This window comes from Cetorhinus maximus, chromosome 12 (assembly GCF_964194155.1).
Source record: "Cetorhinus maximus chromosome 12, sCetMax3.hap1.1, whole genome shotgun sequence".
NCBI classification, from domain to species: domain Eukaryota; kingdom Metazoa; phylum Chordata; class Chondrichthyes; order Lamniformes; family Cetorhinidae; genus Cetorhinus; species Cetorhinus maximus.
Window position 1 is genome coordinate 70,695,260 of NC_135890.1, and position 22,349 is coordinate 70,717,608.

The following is a 22,349-nucleotide window of genomic DNA, read 5'->3' on the forward strand; positions in this document are numbered from 1 at the left end:
GGATTATTCCAAACACACGGATTATCCCAAACACATGGATCATTCCAAACACACGAATCATTCCAAACAGATCACGCTTTGCACTCTGATCACATTAACAGTTATAGGGTTGAATCTCCTCACTGTAATGAAGGCCACACTCACATGTATGTCATCTATTGGTTTTGTCAGGAAGGATATGATGAGCACCATCAGGCTGGTGGCTACAAAGAGGATGATTGCGAAGTACAGGTAGTGGATTCCACAAATAACCACGGGACAGTTGCTGGGATTCACACAGCTGCCAGTTCCAAACACAAACTCAGGGATCATTCGGGATAAGCCAGCAGCAAGGCCAAAAATCAACCCCCAAAACGCGCCCTGAAACAAAGAGATCACTTTAGTATATCTCAGAGAATCTATTTGGAGAGCAGCATAAACCGAGCAAAAACAAATCAGCCGCACGTTTTACACATTTTGTAGGTTCCAGAAGGGCGTCAGAAATAGGAGCTGGAGTAGGCCATTCGGCCCCTTGAGCCTGCCCTGTCATTCAATGAAATCATGGCTGATCCGCCTCAACTCCAATTTGTCGTCCCCTCCCCAAGTCCCTTAATTCCATTAGAGCCCAATTATCTATCAATCTCAGTTTTGAATATACTCAATGAGCAAACGTTCATAGCTCTCTGAGGAAGAGAATTACAAAAATTCACAATCCCCAGAGTGAAGGAACTTCTTCCCATCTCAGTCCTAATTGGTCGACTTCTTATTCTAAGACTAGGCCTCTTAGTTGTGGACACTCCAGTCAGGATGAAACATGCTGTCAGCATCTATCCTGTCAAACCCTCTCCGAATCTTAACTGTTTCAATGGAAACACCGCAGCCCCCCCCACCCCGCATTCTTTTATGGAGGAGAAAATTATTCTGAATATAAAACCAGTTGGTGATTAGCTATTGCCTAATGTCTTCTACCAGCCATGGGCCTGGATTTTCCCGATGGTGGGGTTTCCCTTCCCACCATCCAAAGACTGGGCGGAGGACACGTCCCTGCCGATACGGCCTGGCCCGCAGCGATTTAACACACCTACAAGTGTTAATTGGCTTCAGGCGGGACTCCCCCCCACCCCCCCCCCCCCTCACTCGGGAGGAAACCCTGCCTCACGGAGCTGCCGGTCAATCTGATTGGCCGTCAGCTGTCTCGTCCCTGCAGCGCCAGAAGCTGCAGTGGACAGGGCTGGGACTGCAGGCGGTATCCCAGAGTCCCAAGTCCTGGGAGTCCAGGAACAGGTAGGCTTTGGTGGTCTCAGGAAGGGGAGGGTGGGTGAGGCCTGGGGAGTTGGAGTGTCGGTCGAGAGGCTGGGGGCGGGGGGAGTAGCCCCCTCAGGGATAAGGCCTTTTGTGGGGGGGTAGGGGGGCACCCAATGTTAAACAAAGGCTGCTGATGGAGACGCCCCCCCCACCAAACCCCCTTCCTGCCCGAGGCCTGAACAGGGTTAATTTTTGGGTTCCTGCCTTGCCATTGAACTCCTCCCGCCAGCCTGAAAATTGAGGTTGGATGGAAAACAGCCCTTAAGTGGTCAATAATTGGCAGACCTCGCCCATCCCACTGTACGATTGCTGAGAGGTCAGCGGGAGATGTTGGAAAGACCATCTGACATATTTCAACATGAGCTACTTATGATGGAATCCACGGTCTCAACTCTTGTATTTTTGAGGTCAGACCCTAACCAAAAGGGAAACTGAACCTTCAGGTTTCAAGGAAAATGAAAACTGAAAATGAAACGGAAACTGAAGCTGAAACTAAAACTGAAACTGAAACCGACACTGAAACTGGTTGAAACCAGGTAAAAGGCACAGAGCTATCCGAGCCTCAGAGGACCCAGTGTAGTGCAGTGCAGGCAGGCTGCAGATAAAGAAGGCTGGATCCAGGAGCTGGCAACTGGCAAAGACAAGGTTGCTGCAGGTGATTCTGTTACTCAAGGTTATTAACTGACCAGACTTGGCCATACAATGCACGGGGTGGATACACACCATCAAGACAGTATTGAGCAGAGCTGAGGAGATTCTGCAGAAGTGCACCATTTTGGTGAAGATCAGGCCAATGGAACTCGAGTTTATTGTTCGGGAGCTACTTTTGGATGAGAATCGGTGGATAAATCCAAAAAGAAAAGGAGTTGGAATTCTACCTGAGGAACTTTATAGCTTTGAAGGACGTTGTGGCTGAAATTAGTGCCATATATGTGAAGTGGACTGTCCAGTAAATCCACAAGGTCTATCTTTGCTGCATCTGCTATTTAATGTGTAACTTATAGCTTATATTGGCTGCAATTTGCCTGTTAATTCACAATTAATTTATATTCATTTTGGTTAGATTGTAAAAGTTTTAAGAAGTGAAATCTTGTCCATTGGGTTTTCTCATTGGGATCATCCAATAAATTCGGTTCTTTTGGTTTGTTGGTCTCCATGGGGATCATAACAAAATTGGCGGCTCTTTCGGGATCAAACCGAATTAGCCTGTGAAAGGGGTTCACTGGAAACAAACAGGATCTCACGTTTATTTTTGATGCATTCACTGGGGTGTCAACATGAGTGACCTTGATGCCCAGGCCTTTCTAGAGAGAGAGGACTTGTTTCTTAGTGCCTTGAAACAGCTGACAAAAGATCATTTGTAGGCAGTAGCAGCTTAAAAGAAGGTAGAGATTGTTGAAGTATTGACTCATTATTTGAAGCTCAAGAAAGAAAAGGATAGTTCTGCTAGTGCTCAAGTAGAACTAGCTAGACCATGACTAGAAGAAAATAAATGTGAACTCAAAAGAGAAATGATGATGCGGGATATGATAGGGATAATTTTAATGTCCCCCCCACAAAAGAGGTTGGGTTTGGGTTGGATGTGAATTTTTTTGTAACTCCAAACCACCTCCAACTTCTCAGTTTCAGTTTTGACAGAGGCAGCACAGGAGGAGGGGGCTGGTTTTTTAAATGTTATAATGAGGCTGTGAACCTTATGCTAAACCTGCCCTATTGGGGTTAATCCTGACCAACTGGGTTTCCAGGCCTCGGAAATCCTGGAAGCTTGAGGGAGGTGAGGATAGCTTTGTGAAGAAGGTAACTGTCTTTACTGCACTTCTTGTGGGCGGGGGAATAGGAGTGCTTTCCTCCAGTGCACCATGTTCCCTTCTTCACTGACATTGGACACACCCCCAACACCCACCCATCGTCATTGAGCCACCTCCACCAAAAGAAACCCTTCCTCCATGGATAAGGGATCCACCCTCCCTCTGCCAGTGGGGTTTGGGGTTTGGAACCCTCACCTCAAGATCGAAACCAGACTTCCTCCCACCCTATGCTCCCGCTAATGCAGCAGCGGGTCCCTTCCCCCTCCTGTAGTCCCTTGTAGAGTGCTCCCACTTGGCAGGGAGCCAAGCCTGATTTTTCCAGTGGGGAACCCCATTAGGAAAATAAAGACGCATGTTGTGGAATTAAAGATTCACAGTATGTGGGGGAGCCCAAACTCCTGGCAGCAGTAATAATTTTTCCAGAGTTGTACATTCCAATAGATTGTCCACTTGCTACTTGAGCATAAAACCGGTGTTGCAGATAAACTGCCAGTTATAGGGCTCAATAGAAATAAAAATTGAACAAGCCTTTACAACTTATATTTACATAGCATCTTTAACGCCAAAACATCTCAAAGTGCTTCACAGGAGCATTATCAAACAAAATATGACACCAAGAGATATTAGGTCAGATGACTAAAAGCTTGGCCAAAGAGGTTGGTTTTAAGGAGTGTTCTTAAGGAGGAAAGCAAGGTACAGAGATGTATGGAGGGTATTCCAGAGTTTGGGGCCCACGCAATTGATAATGCGGCCACCAATGGTGGAACAGTTATGACTTGGAACGCACAAGATGCCAGAATTCGAGGAGCGTGAGCCAATGTAGGTCAGCGAGCACGGAGGTGAAGATCAGTGGCCAAGGTGTAGTGCTTGGTTTCACCTGCCAATCTAGTCCTATGCTTCAGTTCATGAGAGACCTGATTTGCTGCTGGAATCTGATGTTTACATGAGGATAGTGTTGGGTTGGAAGAGAAACCTGAACTGGAGCAGCCCCATCTCCCAAACCTCCAGGAATCAGGTGGATTGGAATGGGCGGGGGAGAACAAAGAGAAACAAGGAGGGACACAGGCGGCGAAATGTAAAAAACAACAGGAACTTACTTGTTCGTTGACACGCTTGACAAAGATGGCCAGCAAGAAGACCGAAGCTATGGGTGGGCCCAGGTAGCTGGTGATTGACTGGATGTAGTCAAAGAGCTGTCCACTCTGTGCTGTCTGAACAATTGGAATCCAGGCAATACTGATCCCAATCAGGACCAGGGTGAAGACTCTGAGATGAAGAATGAAAACAATGTCACTCTCTTCAAGTCCCATTTCTCAACAAAAATGAGAAACTGTAAGCTGCACCACAATGAGGTCAAAGTTTCCTCATAACTGCTCCAGCTTACATCTGAAATTATGGTGGTGGGGCGATACAAGAAAGTGTGTAAACTTGGTACAATTTAATAGGAAAAATGAATACAATGTAGCCCATTCGATAATGTGAGTGATTTGTTGACTGAGTTAAAGATATGACCAGTTAGTCGTGTCTTTGTCTGGGACGTACAGTGTGCTCCAAGCTATTAGACTATGTGTGAATTGCAGGCCCATCAGTCATTAAATCTGACATTCATTCCTTAGCTGAGGCTTAACTAGGAGGTCACTTGCTACATCCTAGTGAGCTTTAAGTCTGAGTGAATAAGCTAGGTTCTACAATGGTCCCAGGTGCGCTGTTTTTTCTGATATACCAGAGATGAGGGCCTGGGCAACTGAAGGCACAGTCATCAACGGTGGAACCATTAAAACTGGGGATGCTCAGAAGCCAGAATTTGAGGAGTGCAGAAATGTCAGAGGGTTGTGGGGTTGAGAGAGATTTCAGAGATAGACATGGGGTGAGGTCATGGAGGGATTGGAAAACAAGGATGAAAGTTTTAAAATCAAGATGTTGCTTGACCAGGAGTCAATGTGGATCAGTGAGTACAGTGGGAACAGTGACTAGGAATCGCTGCAAGTTAAGACACAGGAAACAGAGTTTTGGATGAACTTCAGTCTATGAAGGGTATAATGCAGGAGACAAGTAAGTTGGAATAATCGAGTTTAGAGGGAACGAAGGCATGAATGAGGGTTTCAGCAGCAGATGAGCTGAGACAGGGTGAAGTTGGGTGATGTTACCTAGGTGGAAATAGGCAGTCTTAATGATGGCATGAATAATAAGCCAGAAGCTCATCCTGGGGTCAAATATGGCACCAAGGTTGTGAACAGATTAGCTTAAATCTCAGACTGTCACCAGGGTGAGGGGTGAAGTCCAGTAGCTAAGAAACAAAGTTTGGAGCTGGGATCGAAAACAATGGCTTCAGTCTTCCCAATATTTAACTGGGGCAAAATTTCAGCTCATCTGGTACTGGATGTCGGATAAGCAATCTGATATTTAGCAACAGTGGAGGAATCAAGAGAGATGGTGGTGCAGTAGAGTTGGGTGTTATAAGTGTACACGTGAAGACCGACATTGTACTTTTGGATGATGTCTCTGAGGTCAGGAGCAGGGAGGGAACACATTGCAAGTGATATGCTGGCTACGATTAGATGGATAGGAGTGGAAGTATGTGAGAGCAGTCCCAGCCGGCTGGGCTACTTTGTCCTTGGGATGTGAGCATTCATTTTTTGCCCTTGAAGAATGTGATGGTGAGCCACCTACTTGAACTGATGCGTCCAGTTTTTTTTCAATTTATTCTTTCACGGGATGCAGGCATTGCTGGCTAGACCAGCATTTACTGCCCATCCCTAACTGCCCGTGAGAAATGCTTTCATCTGTAGTGGTTTTAGTATGACAGAGTGGCTCACTGGGACATTTCAGAGGGCAGCTAAGAGTCAACCACATTGCTGTGGGTCTGGAGTCACGTGTAGTCCAGACCAGGTAAGGACAGCAGATTTCCCTCCCTAAAGGACACTAGTGAACCAGATGGGTTTTTACGACAACCTGGCAGTTTCATGATCGTTATTAGTGAGACTGGCATTTTAATCCAGATTTTTTAATTAATTGAATTTAAATTCTCCCAGCTGCTATGGTGGGATTTGAACTCAGATCGTGGAGCATTAGTCCAGGCCTCTGGATTACTAATCCAGTGACATTATTACCATGCTTTTGTCCCCACTGAAGTTGGACGATGATGTTGTGGTCAACTGTGTCAAAGGCTACAGACAGATCGTGAAGGATGAGGAGGGATAGTTTACATGGGGTCCTTTGTGACTTGGATAAGAGCATTTTCAGTACTGTGGCTGGAGCAGAAACCTGACTGGAGGGGTTCAGACATGGAGTTCCAGGAAAGAGGGGAACAGATTTGGGAGGTGACAACACGCTCAAGGACTTAGGAGAGGAAAAGGAAGTTGGAGACTCTGTGGTAGTTTGCAAGGATGGAGGGATCAAGGGTTGGTTTTTTTTGAGAAGAGGGGTGATGAAGGCAGGTTTAAAGGAGAAAGGGACAACACCTGAAGAGAGGAAAGCCTTAACCTTATCAGCTAACACGGGGAAGTTGGGTGATCAGCAGTTTAGTGAGAATAGGCACGCGGGAGCAGGAGGTGGATGACAGGGCCAAAGTGAGCTCAGAGAGGGTATGAAGTGAGATAGGAGAGAAACTACAGAAAGATGGATGAAAATGGCCTGTTGGCCTTTATTGCAAGAAGATTTGAGTACAGGAGTAAAGAAGTATTACTGCAGTTGTACAGAACCTTGGTGAGACCACACCTGGAGTACTGTGGGCAGTTTTGGTCTCCTTACCTAAGGAAAGATATACTTGCCATAGACGGAGTGCAATGAATGTTGACTAAATTAATTCTTGGGATGGAGGGATTGTCCTATGAGGAAAGATTAAATAGACTGTGCCTTTATTCTCTGGACTTTAGAAGAATGAGGTGTGATCTCATTCAAACATACAAAATTCTTACAGGGCTCGACAGGGTGGATGCAGGAAGGATGTTTCCCCTGGCTAGGGGAGTCCAAAACCAGGGGACACAGTAAAAATAAGGGTTAGGCTGTTTAGGACAGAAATGAGGAGGAATTTCTTCACTCGGAGGGTGGTGAATCTTTGGAATTCTCTGCCCCAGAGGGCTGTGGAGGCTCAGTCATAGACAGGGATCGATAATATTTCTACATATTAAAAACACCAAGGGATATGGAGATAGTGCGAGAAAATGGCATTAAGGTAGATCATCAGCTATGATCTCATTGAATGGTGGAGCAGGCTCGAAGGGCTGAATGGCCTTCTCCAGCCCCTATTTCATACATGAGTTCAGGGCAGGGGCAGTGGGGTATCTTGAGAGTAAGTCTGGCCCAGGAGGCTAGTGGAAGGGAGGGACACAGCAGAGGTAGCTGATTGGATGGTCTCTATGTTAGTGACAGTAATACGGTTTAAGAAGATGGTTATTGAAATACAGAAAAGAAGTTTGGTCATCTTTGCATTCCAGAATGACCCTGGAATAATGAGCAGTTTTAGCAGAGAGCCTGATGGTATTTTGAGTGATCCTGTCAGATCTGGCAGAGGATGGCTAAACCAATTATCCATCGTGTTCTTTCAAGTCCCCTTGGACTTAAGGGAACGGAGATGAGGGCCATAATGGAGGAATGGTCAGGGTGAGAGAGAGAGTAATGTTTTTTTTGGGGATTAGAGCATCAAAGGTGGAGCTGAAGCTGAGGGTGTGGTTGAGCAAATCAGTAGCTGCAGAAATTTTGTGATGATCAGAGGGGTGAAGGCCAGAGAACTGGGATTTTGAATGTGCAGCTGTAAGTGAGTTGGGGGATGTTTTGTCCAGGGATGAATACAAAAGGGGGTAGTGTTGGGGTGTGGGTGGAGAGTGATATGAGGAAGTGATCAGAGGTGGTCTTATCCGTTATTGATACGATGGGACGAGCAAGACCACATAAGATGGCAACGTCAAGGGGGTGGCTGTGAATATAGATTGGGGAGTTTAGATGGAGGGAGAGACTTGGGGAGGATAAGAGGGCAGTGAACTCAGAGGAGAGAGAACGTGATGAGTTGAGATGGAGATTGAACTCACTGAGGTTGAGAAGTTGTTCAGTGCAAAGGCTGAGGGAGGAAAACAGTGAAGATATCTCGGTGAGAACATTTTTATTGTACTTGGGAGGGCGATAGAGAACGAGGATTTTGAATGAGAGGCGAGGATGTGGAATAAGATGACCTGCTCAGAGGAGGAAGGGCTCAGGGCAAAGTGATCTGGTGACAAGCACCACACACCATCACCGCGACTGTCTTGATGGGGCTGGTAGTTAAAGATATAACCGAGCTGGGAGGCTTCATTAGGGAGAGGGTATCATCACTCCTCAGCCAGGTTCCCATTAAGGCTGTGAAGTCGATGCAATCATCCACAATAAATTAATGGATGACAAGGGCACTTGTTCACAAAGTGAATGGACATTGCTGAGGGAGATGTGTAGACGGGGCGGTCAGAGCAGAGCCGTTAGCAGAGCCCACAGGGTCAGCAATGGGAGGGCTGAGTTAGACAGGAAGGACATTGACAAGGTTAACCCCAGGCGGGGCTTATGGAAAAGTGAAAGGGGGCATGATGATAGCCGAGAGTGGCCTAGGAAGGGTAAAGAGAAAAGAATGTAAAAAAAGAGCAAAAGTGGGAGTAGAGATACAGGCTCGGGTTCAGAGTGGCAGCCCCAGTGCACATGGGAATGGACTCAGGGGAAACTCAGGTTTCATAGGCCTGGTTACCAAAGTTACCCCATGAGGCTCTGACCAACTGGTTGTGTAGCTGTCAGCATTCACCAGGCAAAAACATAGTCTTCCCTAGTCCCACCAGCCCCTTTTAATAGAGGATTCATCTATATTGCCATTGCCATTGAGAATGCCTTGACCAATCGGAGTCAACCTGGCTGCTTTGAATTTAAACAAAAACTTGGCAGTTAACTGTTCTCTGGTGCATTTTTTATGGTAACACTTCTACCAATTAGAATCTACTTGCCAACCAATCAGCTCCCTCATCTCATGCAGTATAAACTGTTGTTCACTATTCTTGAAATCTGTCCTGATGAGTGCAAAATGAACAGATTTGACAGCATGTCTCTTTTTCAGTAATGCTCAAGTCTTACTACCAAATGACTATTTGTTTAACCGTCATAAATCTTATTTCTAGCATCTGCCTGTTGGGTTTCAAATGCCACATTAAAAAATGTCAAAAGTATGTAAAAAGAGAGGCATGATTTGGGCAGTGCGGATGGGGGCATCACACTGCATCTACCCCACGTTACTGTTTCTGCTGTTATGCGGAACTGGACAAGAAAATACTCTGCGCATACTTCCCTTCCCCTGTAATACTTTGGTTATGTTTTCTTCTGAAGTTTGAGGGTGTGGTTAATTTAACGTTAATTTTCAGATCAGTGTGATTCTTACCTTCCCGCTAACATGAGTTCTTTTTCTGAGGCCGTGGGCCTGATCTTGGTCCACATGTCCATGGTGAAGAGCGTACTGGCACTGTTAAAGATGGACGTCAGGGAACTCATCAAAGATGCCAACATTACAGACAGCATCAAGCCACGCAGACCTAACAGAAAACAAGTAACAGCTTATACAGTAATATATCACAGCTGTACAGACCTATTACTTTGGCGTCCACCCTGCCTCACCAGCATTATGAGAATATTAGGACAAGCTGAGACAGAAAGCTCCAGTTGCTAATGTATTTACTAGCTGACCTCCAGTAACGTTGCTCAAGGATCGTGGGAAGTGATAATGTCACTGGGCCAGAAACCCAGGGGCTCAGGTTAATGCCCTGGGGGGAAAGGGTACGTACAAATCCCACCACGGCAGCTGGTGGAATTTAAATGCAATGAACTAATCTGGAAATGAAAGCTAATCTCAGTAATGGTGACCATGAAGCTATCATTGATTGTTGTAAAAACCCATCTGGTTCATTAATGTCCTTTAGGGAAGGAAATCTGCCGTCCTTACCTGGTCTGGCCTACATGTGACTCCAGGCCCACAGTGACCTTAAGTGCCCTCTGAAACGACCTAGCAAGCCACTCAGTTCAAGAAGGTGGCTCACTACCAGCTTCTCAAGGGCAATTAGGAATGACCTAATCAGTGATGTCCACATCCCATGAAAGAATTCATTCATATAAATTTTATATTAATGTATAAAATTAATAATACTTGAAATAAAAGTGGAAACTTTAATCACATACAAAACCAGAATTACCTGGAAAAACTCAGCAGGTCTGGCAGCATCGGTGGAGAAGAAAACAGTTGACGTTTCGAGTCCTCACGACCCTTCGGCAGAACTGAAGTATAGTTAGGAGAGAGGTGAAATATAAGTTGGTCTAAGGTGGGGGGCGGGGGGAGAGAGAAGTTGAGGGTGGGGTGGTTGTAGGGTTAAGCAAGCAGTGATAGGAGCAGATAATCAAAAGATGTCACAGACAAAAGGATCAAAGAGGTGTTGAAGGTGGTGATATTATCTAAGAAAAGTGCTAATTAAGAATGGATGGCAGGATACTCAAGGTACAGCTCTAGTGGGGGTGGAGTGGAAAGACTAACAGTATTAGTTGTAGATTTAAAAATAATGGAAATAGGTGGGAAAAGAAGAATCTATATAAATTATTGAAAATTATTTAATCACATGCTTGTTATATTTAGTTGCTAAGATGGAGCTGTGTTTAAACTGACCTTTCAGGGCACTGAGCTACTAATTTCTGTGTGGACGTGGTCTTAATAAGTGTGGTCAGTTGAGGGTTAGCTGTAAGGGAGATTTTAAGCCTGATTATCAAAGTCAGGAAAACCATCAGGAAACGACTGGCTTTCTTTCTCTCTTTTTATATACTTTTGATGCTTTTTAGCTTGGCATCTGAAACCTGACAGGCAGATGCTATAAATAAGATTTATATATAAGTGAATCCTCTATTAAAGAAGGCTGGTGGGGCTAGGGAAGACTATGTTTCTGGCTGGTAAATTCTAACAGCTGCACAAGCAGCTGGTCAGAGCCTCACTTCTTGCCCTCTGTATTCTGGCTGGTCCCAAGGACCCAAGCATAGGCTCCAGACTCAAAAGAACACAAGAACATAGACTCATAGACGTTTACAGCACAGAAGGAGGCCATTCGGTCCATCATGTCTGTGCCAGTCACGAAATAGGAGCAGGAGTAGACCACACAGCTCATCGAGCCTGCTCCGCCATTCAATACGATCATGGCTGATCTTGGGCTTCACTCCCCATATCGCTCGATTCCCTGAGGGACCTCTGTCTATCTCAGCCTTAATGTATTCAATGATGGAGCACCCACGACCCTCTGGGGTAGAGAACTCCAAAGATTCACAACCCTTTGAGTGAAGAAATTTCTCCTCATCTCAGTCCTAAATGATCTAAGTCTCAATCTTATCCTGAGACTGTGCCCCCGTGTTTTAGATTCCCCGACCAGCGAGAACAATCTCTCTGCATCTGCCCTGTCAAGCCCGTTCTGAATCCTGTACATTTCATTCTTCTAAACTCCAGACAATATAAGCCCAATTTACTCAGTCTGTCATTATAGGACAACCCCATCATCCCAGGGACCAATTTAGTAAACATTCACTGTCCCACCTCCAATGCAAGTATAACCTTCCTTAAATGTGGAGATCTAAACTGTGTACAGTACTCCAGATGTGGTCTCACCAAAACCCTGTACAACTGTAGCAAGACTTCTTTATTATTGTACTCCAATTCCCTTGCAGCCAAGACCAACATGCCATTTGCCTTGCCAATTGCTTGCCGCACCTGCATGCTAACTTTCTGCATTCCTTGTACCAGCACACCCAAATCACTTTGAACATCAACACTTACAAGTTTCTGACCTTTTAAAAAATATTCTACTTCTTTAGTCTTACGACCAAAGTGAATAACTTCACACTTCCCTCATTACGCTCCATCTGTCATCTCATTGCCCACTCACAACCTATCTATATCTTTTTGCTGACTCTGTGTCCTCCCCACAGCTTAGCTCCCCACCTAGCTTTGTATCATCTGCAAACTTTGATACATTACTCTCTGTCTCATCATCTGAATCATTAACACAGCCCAGATCCTTGCGGCACTCCACTATTCACTGTCTGCCAGCTTGAAGAACCTGTCAGTAATACTGAAATGAGGGTGGCCTCCCCTTGGTCCCAGGAACATCAGGGATAAAGACCTTTGGCATCCAGTGAAGAGTTTCTGGGTCTTTGTGTGTGGGGTGGGGACATGATTTGGGCAGTGTGGATGGGGATATCACACTGCACCTACCTCACGCTACTGTTTCTGCTGCAATGCCGGAGGGTTCAAGCTGTCAGCCTCAGCTCAGTGGCTGCTTTGTTGCTCCTGAGTCAGAAGGTTGTGGATTCGTGTCCCACTCAGCTGATTTCCTACCCCACCCCTCCAACCCGCCTCCAACCCCTCCCTAGCTTGGAGGTAAATGCAGTGTCTGCACTGTGCAAGTATAGAATCGACTGGATGATCGAGTGTCCTACCTTTCCCAGAGAGGAGTGTACCTTGGGAATGTGTTGGTGGCTGGTGTGGTGGGTGTTGACACTCTTGTCATCAAGAGGGAGCTGGACTGGGGCAGAGATTGCACCATATAGAATGTAAGAATCTTTATAGATAGTACTTGGTCCCTGTGACTGGCTGGAGTGGTTTTTGCTTGCTCACGTGAGTCAGAGAGGAATTTCACAGAATTGTTACAGCACAGAATGAGGCCATTCGGCCCATTGTGTTTGCACTGGGTTTGCGAATGAGCAATTCCCTTTTCCCCGCTTTCTCCCCCTAACTGTACATTCTTCCTTTCAGGTAATCTAATTCCTTTTAGAAAGCCTTGATTGAACCTGCCTCCACCACACTCTCAGACAGTGCATTCCAGACCCTAACCACTCACTACACAAAATTTCCTCATGTTGCTATTGCTTCTTTTGCCAATTACCTTAAATCTGTGCCCTCTCGTTCTTCACCTTTCCACCAATGGGAGCAGGTTTCTCCCTATCTACTCTGTCCAGACCCTCCCCACAATTTCGAATAACCTCTATCAAATCTCCTTTCAGCCTTCCCTTCTCCAAGGAAACCAGTCCCAGCTCCTTCAATCTACCTACGTAACTGAAGTTTCTCGTCCCTGGAACCATTCTCGTGAATCTTTTCTGCACTCTCTCTAATGCCTTTACATTTGTCATAAAGTGTGCCGCCCAGAACTGGACTCAATACTCTAGCTGAGGTTGAACTAGTGTTTTATACAAGTTTAGCATAGTTTAACATTCATCACAGTATTAACTTAGACAGATCTCATGCCATCATTTAATAGTAATGACTCAGCTAACTGAGCACAGCCAGAGAGCTAACTTGGAGCCTCCTTGGTATAAGATGATTTGGAAGAATTATCAGGCAGTGTAAGTAGTCATCCGGGCAACCTCTACACTGGCAGACTTTATTAGGGTAGATTTTCAACTTGCCACTTGGGCATAAACATGGCACTGCAGGTGGACAGTCTCTGATTTAGAAACCGTCCAATTCTCATTTCAATTCAAATTGACAGTGATGAGAATTGGACAGTTTCTGTAACAGGCAACTTGTCCAGTGAGCCAGTTTTATACCCAGTTGGCAAGGTCCACACCCACAACCTTTCGACACCTTTCTTATTTTAAAGACTGGTACTCACCCATTGGCATTAGCTTTACCACCAACCTGGGATAGGCAATGTTGGTGCATCCAACTTCGGTATCGCAATACGTTTTGCAAATACTGGGCACAACACAAGCTATAACATCTGGCACAGAATGAGATCAAAGAAACTCCAATTAGCTTTCACCGATCCAAATACATCCAAAACGACTTACATTCCTATAGCACCTTTCACAACCTCAAGGTTCCAAAAGCATTTTGTAACCAATTAAGTACTTTTTTGGAAATGTTATCACGGTTGTAATGCTAAGCAGCAGCCAATTTGTGCACAGTAAGGTCCCACAAAGAGTCATGTGATAAAGACCAGATAATCGGTTTTGCTGATGTTGGGTTGAGGGATAAATATTGGACAGGACACCGGGGAGAACTCCTCTGCTCTTCTTCAAACAGTGTCATGGAATATGTTATATCCAGTGGAGAGAGCAGATGGTACCTCAGTCTCACAGTGCAGTCTTTCCTCCGCACTGTATTTAAGCGTCAACATAAATTTTGCGCTCAAGTCTCTGGAGCGGGATATGGACTAGGGCTGTCAATCTTCCAGTGGAATCTCTGGGAATTAAAGATTAATCTCCAGGACACTGCTCTGAGCATCGCCCAGGAGAAAGGTCCGAGGGTCATTTCCAGCCGGACTATTTGACTGATGCTCAAAGATCATCCATGATCATGACAGGTCTTCTTGCTTTCCAATGGTGCAGGAAGGCAGGGTGCCACGAGATGGACATGTCAGATGACCAGTGGCAAAAGGGACAGTTAGAGGTTGAGGGTCAAATGAATTAAACATCAGGATACAGTCAGCCAGAGTTGGCGAATGTAAACCAACCCTCTGACTCAAAGTCAAGAATGGTACCTTTGAGCCAAGGCTGAGATCTCAGGGAGAAGAAAAATAAGACTGAGGTGAGAAGAAATTACTTCATTCAAAGGGTTGCGAATCTTTGGAGTTCTCTACCCCAGAGAGTTGTGGATGCTCCATCGTTGAATACATTTAATGTTGGGATAGACAGATTTTGGGTCTCTCTGGGAATCGAAGGATATAGGGAGCGGGCAGGAAAATGGAGTTGAAGCTGAGAATAAGCCATGATCGTATTGAATGGTGGAGCAGCTCGATGGGTCGTGTGCTCTACTCCTGCTCCTATTTCTTATGTTCTTGAGAAAGAGCAGGAACTCAGATTGGAAGCTTGATGGTGTCTGATAGACCAAATAAAGCCTCCTATGCAATTCCAAGATAATCCCTTACCTGTGTACAGAATTCGGCTAATCATTCCTGGGAAGACCATAAGGTACATGGGCAGAAGCTTGAGATAGCCACACAGGATACAACCAGCCTTGACATGACTCAAATTCTTTGCTGAGAGACATCGTTGGACAATAACCTGGGAGGTACAATGAAGAGGATAAAACCACTGCGGGTACAAAGACTTAAACAATCTGAGTTAAATCTTGTAAACGGCCTATTTTGGAGATCACTATCAGCTTATTTTTGGGACGCTCATCCAGTAAAAATGTCCTCAAACATGGATTCCGATTGGGTCATTAGTCTCTGAGGAGTTGGGGTGACTGCTCTGCTCGTGTACTATAATGTTCATGATCAAGAGCCATAATCCCATGCCACAGCCATGAACCTGAAAGGTAGGGGGTGGGAGTGCTGGCGGTGGTGGCTGTTGTTGGGGGAAGGGAGGTAGATTGTGGCATAGTGGCTAAGTCACTGGGCTAGTAATCCAGCGGGCCCAGGCTAATGCTCTGGAGACATGGGCTCACAACCCATCAGGGCAGCTGGTGGAATTTAAATTCAATTCATAAAATCTGGAATATAAAGCTACTTTCATTAATGGTGGCCATGAAACTGCTATCTATTGCTGTAAAAACCCATCTAGTTCACTAATGCCCTTTAGTGAGGGAAATCTGCCGTCCTTACCTGGTCTGGACTACATGTGACTCCAGACCTACAGCAATGTGGTTGACTCTTAACTGCCCTCTGAAATGGACTAGTAAGCCATTCAGCTCAAGGGCAATTAGGGATGGGTAACAAACGCTGGCTTTGCCAGTGCCACCCACATCCCATGAAAGAATGAAAAAAGGATGCTGCCCAGCCAAGTCTGGTTGGTTGGCTGGCTGCTCGTTGAAGTCTCCAATTCTTTGAACAGGGTGACACAGTGAAGAGTGAAGTGGTGCTGTTTCATGGGAACATAGTACAAAGGAAAGGAGTTGGCTATTAGGTTCCTCAACCCTGTTCTGCCACTCAATGAGCGACCTAATTCCATATGCCTTCCTTTGTCCCATATCTCTTAATACCTCTGATTAATGAAAATCTATCGATCTCAGTTTTAAAACAAGTAAAAATGTAGAGTGTATACCCCTGCCATGCTGTGTTATCTCAACGTTATTACAATTGTGCAGCTCTTTCTCGAAGCTTTTCCCTGCCTGGTTGATGTTCTGTAACTACAAAGCCGAAAAGAGAAATCATTTTAACATCCCATCCCACTGAGGAGGCTTAAGGCGAATCCACGTCCAACAACCTACTCTGAAAACTCTGCTCACATTTTGACAGCTGTGACAAATTGCAGCTGAGACAATCCATAACATTCTAAATCAGACAACTCAACATTCTAAAAAGAAAAATCCATTTGCCCTATCTCTCAATGTTAACAGATCCTTTAAAAAGCTCAAGGAACTGGATTCGGATCCATATCAAAAACTAATCATTTCTTCCTTGGGCCATACCCTACCAGTGTACCAAGTTTTGTTGAAATTCATCCATTAGATTTTGAGATATATTGTTTACAGACAAACAGACTAATTAACGGGGTGAAAACATTACCTCTGCCCACCTTCAGCGATGGAGCTAATTAACAAGTGATCTATCATCAATTGCCTTTTGGGGAAGAGAGCTCCTACCACCCTTTGGGTGTAAATGTGTTTCCTAATTTCACTCCTGTAAGATCTGGCTTTAATTTTTAGACCATCCCTCCCAGTGAAAATAGTTTCTCTCTATCTACTCTATTCATCCAATCTTAGATCGGATCGGTTACTATGGATACCTCAGATGTCACCATTGTGCTTATCTTTCTTCTAGTTCTCAAAACCCTTTGTAATTATTTTACCCAACAAACTCTACACCTTGTTTTGGGATCTATGGACAGTGCTTTGGTGGGTGAGGTTCCCTCTCAGAAACAGAAATTTGGAATTTTAAAAAATTCATTCACGGGATGTGGGCTTCACTGGCTGGGCCAGAATTTATTGCCCATCCCTAAATTGCCCTTGAGAAGGTGGTGGTGAGTTTCTTTCTTGAACCGCTGCAGTCCATGTGGTGTAGGTACACCCACAGTGCTGTTAGGGAGGGAGTTCCAGGATTTTGATCCAGCGACAATGAAGGAACGCTGGTATATTTCCAAGTCAGGATGGTGAGTGGCTTGGAGGGGAACTTCTAGGTGGTGGTGTTCCCAATACCCTTTAAAGAGTCTGTAGTGCCAAGTAACGTGAGGTTCAAAAGGACTACAGTGATTTTAACCCTATCTTGAACCTCCTTGATCATGGACTGGCCACCACTCTTGGGTCTCCAGCTGTCAAGCTGCATGACCACTCTTGGGCACAGGATATATTTCTGCAGCACATCTGCACAGAAGAGAATCAGAGAATGGTTACAGCAGAGAAGGAGGCTATTCAGCCCATCACATGTATGCCAGGTCTCTGTAAGAGCAATTTACCTAATCCCACTGCCCCCTCCCCCACCATCTTTTTCCCAAAGCCCTGCAAATTCTTTCTCTTTAGATAATTGTCCAATTCTCTTTTGAAGGTCTAGATTGAACCTGCCTCCGCCACACTGTCAGGCAGTGCGTTCTAGATCCTAACCACTCGCTGTGTGAAAAAGTTTTTCCCCATATTGCCATTGCCTCTTAATTTACCAATTACCTTAAATCAATGTCCTGTGGTTCTGGGGATCCTTCTGCCAATGGGAGCAATTTCTACCTATTTACTCTGTCCAGATCCATCATGATTTTAAATTTCTTTATCAAATCTTCTCTTCTCCAAGGGAAACAACCCAGCATCTCCAAACTATCCATTTCACTGAAGTTCCTCATCCCCAGAACCATTCTCGTGCATCTTTTTTGCACTCTCTCTAAGGCCTTCACATCCTCCCTAAAGTGCGGTGCCAGAATTGAACACAATATTCTAGTTGAGGCCGAACCAGTGTTTCTCGCAGGTTTATTGTAATTTCCTTGCTTTTCTACTCCGTGTCCACTAAACTATATCCCACACTGTAGAGATCTTCTTCTTGTGTTCTCTGCCTAAAGGCAGTTCCTTTGGTGATTATTCACTGAACCACAGCAGGGTGCTGTGATTGTTTTTACTACAGGGCAGGGTGGGGAGGCTGGTTCCAAGGCTACCTCAGTTGGAGCCCGAATCGAACCCCGTGCTATTGGCATTAATCTGATCCACACACTAGCTATCCAGCCAACTGAGCTAACCGGCTCCCACCATAGACTTGTACCAAGTTAATGTGAATTGCCTCTGGCCTCCTACCCAGGGAAAGCATATTTAAAATGATACTGAACTAACATCTGGTCACTGGGAGCTGACAAACGGAGCTGTCCAGCACTGAGCCTAAACATTGTGAAATGACACTTGTGTTAATTTCATGCTTTGAGTAACAAAGAACATATTCCTCTGTTCAATGTTTAAAATAAATGGCTCGATGCCTTCGTTGGAAGAGCAGACAAGGGAACCTCATACATAAGGTGCTAATATTACAAGGCACTAATGTAACTGAGTGAATATTGATTATCCTCATCGTGACAGGACATAACCTCACAGCCAATTAGATATCAATGGCACCTGGGTTAGGTGGAACTGAGGGTGTTGGGTGAAGGAGATATGTTCTGTGGCCACAAGAGTGCAGGAGAGCTCAGTGTCTGTTGTCTTTCCCTGTCTGTTTTTCTCCCACGACAGTAATTTGCATTTATGTAAAGTCTTTAATGTAATCAGATATCCTGAGGCTTTTCATAGAAACGTTATAAAGCAACATTTGGCATTAAGCCACATAAGGCGATATTAGGGCAAATGACTAAAAGCTTTGACAATGAGGTAGGTTTTACAGAGTGCCTTAAAGGACCAAAGAGAGGTAGAGAGGTGTCGAGGTTTAGGGAGGGAATTAAAGAGCTTAGGGCCGAGGCAACTGAAGGCATGGCCACCAATGGTGGAGCGATTAAAATCAGGGGTGCTCAAGAGGCCAGAACTAGGGGAGCGCAGGTATCTTGGAGGGTTGTGGGCCTGAAGGAGATGCGACAGGGAGGGGGTGAGGCAATGGAGGGATTTGAAAACAAGGATGAGATTTTTGAAATCGAGGTTTTGTCTGACTGGGAGCCAATGCAGGTCAGAGAGCACAGCAGGGATAGGGGAATGGGACTTGGTGTGAGCTAGGACATAGGGAGCGAATTTTTCGATGATGTCAAGTTTATGAAGGGTAGAATGTGTGAATCCAGCCAGGAGCATGTTGGAATAGGCAAATCTAGGGGTAACAAAGGCATGGGTGAGATAATCTGAGGCAAGATTGGATTTGGACAAGGCTACAGGTGTGGGAGTAGGTGGTATCAGTGATCACACAAATATGTGGTCGTCAGCTCATCTCAGGATCAAATATGACACCAAGGTATGACACCAATCTGTCTCATTCAGCTGCAGGCAGTTCCCAGGGAGAGGGATGGAGTTGGGAGCTAAGGAATGGAGATTGTAGTGGCTGTACAGCTTCAACACGCTGCCTCTCAACCTGGAATCCCCCTTATTTTTAAAAACTTATTCTGAGGATGTGGGCTTCACTGGCTGGGCCAGCATTTATCGCCCATCCCTATTTGCCCTTGAGAAGGTGGTGGTGAGCTGCCTTCTTGAACCGCTGCAGTCCCTGTGGTGTAGGTACACCCACAATGCTGTTAGGGAGGGAATTCCAGGATTTTGACCCAGCAACAGTGAAAGAACGGCAATATATTTCCAAGTCAGGATGGTGTGGGGCTCAGAGGGGAACTTCCAGATGGCGTTCTGCTGATTTTGTCGCAGAATAAACACAGCTGAACTCATTTGTTAAAATCTATGCATAGTTTAAAAAGAACAATAATCTGTAAATTATATTGATACATTTATATTTATATGTTTCTTAAATATTTAAATGAAGAGCCCAGGTATGTACTGAACTTAACTGTCCAAAGAAGTTAATCCTTCTGGTGTATAAAGGCTAACTTCAATTAGAACAAAGCAGCCTTTGTGATTTTCATTCTAGCCAGAGTTCGTGTGACTATCTCTTACCTGGTCTGTGCACCAATACCAGATGGCCAAGATGGTTAGGCCGAAGACCAGGCCTGGCCAGGGTATATCCCCGGAGATGGGATTTCGGAACAAGTGGAACGAGTCTGGTCTGGGTGTGTAACAGGATGCGCTGATGTTCAGAATGGGATCTGTTGTCTGACTGGTAATGGCGTTCATGTATTTGTCCCTAATGGCGTCATAGCCACCAACTTCATTGAATGCTGCAACACAAAATGTCTGACCTTAGTTCCTGGCAATGCGCAAATGTTTGAAGAATTCTCTTGGTAATGGTGCAGAAAGAAATTCACAAGAGATGGGGTGATGGGTGGGGAGGAGGTGGGGTGGGGGGTTGCAGTTTTAACCCTTCCTGCTTGGTAGAAGCAAGAGGGACCTTCAAAATTAGACAATCAATCTTACATCTGGAGAGCCCCTATAACTATATAACAGGGAGCTATAACTGCTTACTGTAGCTCAGTGATAGTAGGTTGGAGCATTGTCAATTTAAGTGAATTATGCTCTGCCAATGGGATTGTGATGAAGATTTTAAAGTTGGCCCAAGCTGGAAATTTGCCGTGGCATTCCTACCTAAAGGCAGGTCAGAAGCGCTCTGGATACTCCTGTGTCCCAGGCCCAAAAGGAAATGAGGGCCACTTCGCCCTGGAGTCTTGTCCCCTTTTCTTCTGTGAGACCTTTCTCAATCTCCCACTCCATGAGTTACCCTCTTGCCAGCGAGCCTCCTTCTGGTGCCAGCTAGTCTCTGGCTGCCTGAACTCCCACTGACCAGCTGCTGATTAATTCCACTCATTTCGGGCAGGCATACAGATTGATGAGACCAGGTACCAAAATGTACATCAGTGAACAAAGTTCCATCCTACAACACATCAGAGAGCAGTGCTCTCCTCTAGAGCACATCAGAGAGCAGTGCTCCGCTCTAGGGCACATCCAAGAGCAGTGCTCCACTCTGGAGCAGATCCGGGAGCAGTGCTCTGGTCCAGAGCATAACAGAGAGCAGTGCTCTGATCTAGGGCACACCCGAGAACAGTACTGCATTCCAGAGCACATCAGAGAGCAGTGCTCCACTCCAGAGCACATTAGAGAGCAGTGCTCCACTCCAGAGCACATTAGAGAGCAGTGCTCCACTCCAGAGCACATCAGAGAGCAGTGCTCCACTCCAGAGCACATTAGAGAGCAGTGCTCCACTCTAGAGCACATTAGAGAGCAGTGCTCCACTCCAGAGCACATTAGAGAGCAGTGCTCCACTCTAGAGCACATTAGAGAGCAGTGCTCCACTCCAGAGCACATTAGAGAGCAGTGCTCCACTCCAGAGCACATCAGAGAGCAGTGCTCCACTCCAGAGCACATTAGAGAGCAGTGCTCCACTCTAGAGCACATTAGAGAGCAGTGCTCCACTCCAGAGCACATTAGAGAGCAGTGCTCCACTCTAGAGCACATTAGAGAGCAGTGCTCCACTCCAGAGCACATTAGAGAGCAGTGCTCCGCTCTAGGGCACATCCAAGAGCAGTGCTCCACTCTGGAGCAGATCTGGGAGCAGTGCTCTGGTCCAGAGCACAACAGAGAGCAGTGCTCTGATCTAGGGCACACCCGAGAACAGTACTGCATTCCAGAGCACATCAGGGAGCAATGTTCTGCTTTAGAGCAGATCAGGGAGCAGTGCTCCACTCTAGAGCACACCACAGAGTAGTTCTCTGATCTAGAGCACATCAGAGAGGAGCACTGCTCTAGAACACATAAGGGCGAGTTTGTTTTTATTCGTTCATGGGTTGTGTGTGTTGCTGGCTGGGCCACCATTTATTGCCCATCCCTAGTTGCCCTTGAGAAGGTGGTGGTGAGCTGCCTTCTTGAACCGCTGCAGTCCATGTGGTGTAGGTACACCCACAGTGCTGTTAGGAAGTGATTTCCGGGATTTTGACCCAGTGACAGTGAAGAAACGGCAATATATTTCCAAATCAGGATAGTGTGTGACAGGATTCCTAGCCTCTGACCTGCTCTTGTAGCCACAGTATTTATATGGCTAGTCCAGTTCAGTTTCAGGTCAATGGTAACACCCAGGATGTTGATAGTGGGGGATTCAGTGATGATAATGCCATTGAATGTCAAGGGGCGATGGTTGGATTCTCTCTTGTTGGAGATGGTCATTGCCTGGCACTTGTGTGGCATGAATGTCAGCTCAAACCTGCAAGTGCCGTCATCTGGCGGGGTTTGAGTGTCTGATTCCCATGCGGATCCAAGGTGTTTCTGGATCAAAATTTAAATTGAATTAATAAATCAGAAAATGAAAGCTAGTC

General features: G+C 45.6%; 1 protein-coding gene across 1 annotated transcript in view; it reads right to left on the reverse strand.

Annotated features, from left to right (window-relative positions):
* The window catches only part of slc5a1 (solute carrier family 5 member 1), a 95,964-nt gene that overhangs the window by 8,908 nt on the left and 64,707 nt on the right, over positions 1-22,349 (reverse strand). The window contains exons 8-13 of the mRNA XM_078553856.1: positions 20,044-20,264; positions 14,987-15,122; positions 13,730-13,837; positions 9,478-9,628; positions 4,190-4,358; positions 145-360 (exon numbers count right to left, since the gene is read on the reverse strand). Of these exons, the coding sequence (XP_078409982.1) occupies positions 145-360; positions 4,190-4,358; positions 9,478-9,628; positions 13,730-13,837; positions 14,987-15,122; positions 20,044-20,264 (1,001 nt within the window). The remainder of the gene's footprint in view (positions 1-144; positions 361-4,189; positions 4,359-9,477; positions 9,629-13,729; positions 13,838-14,986; positions 15,123-20,043; positions 20,265-22,349) is intronic.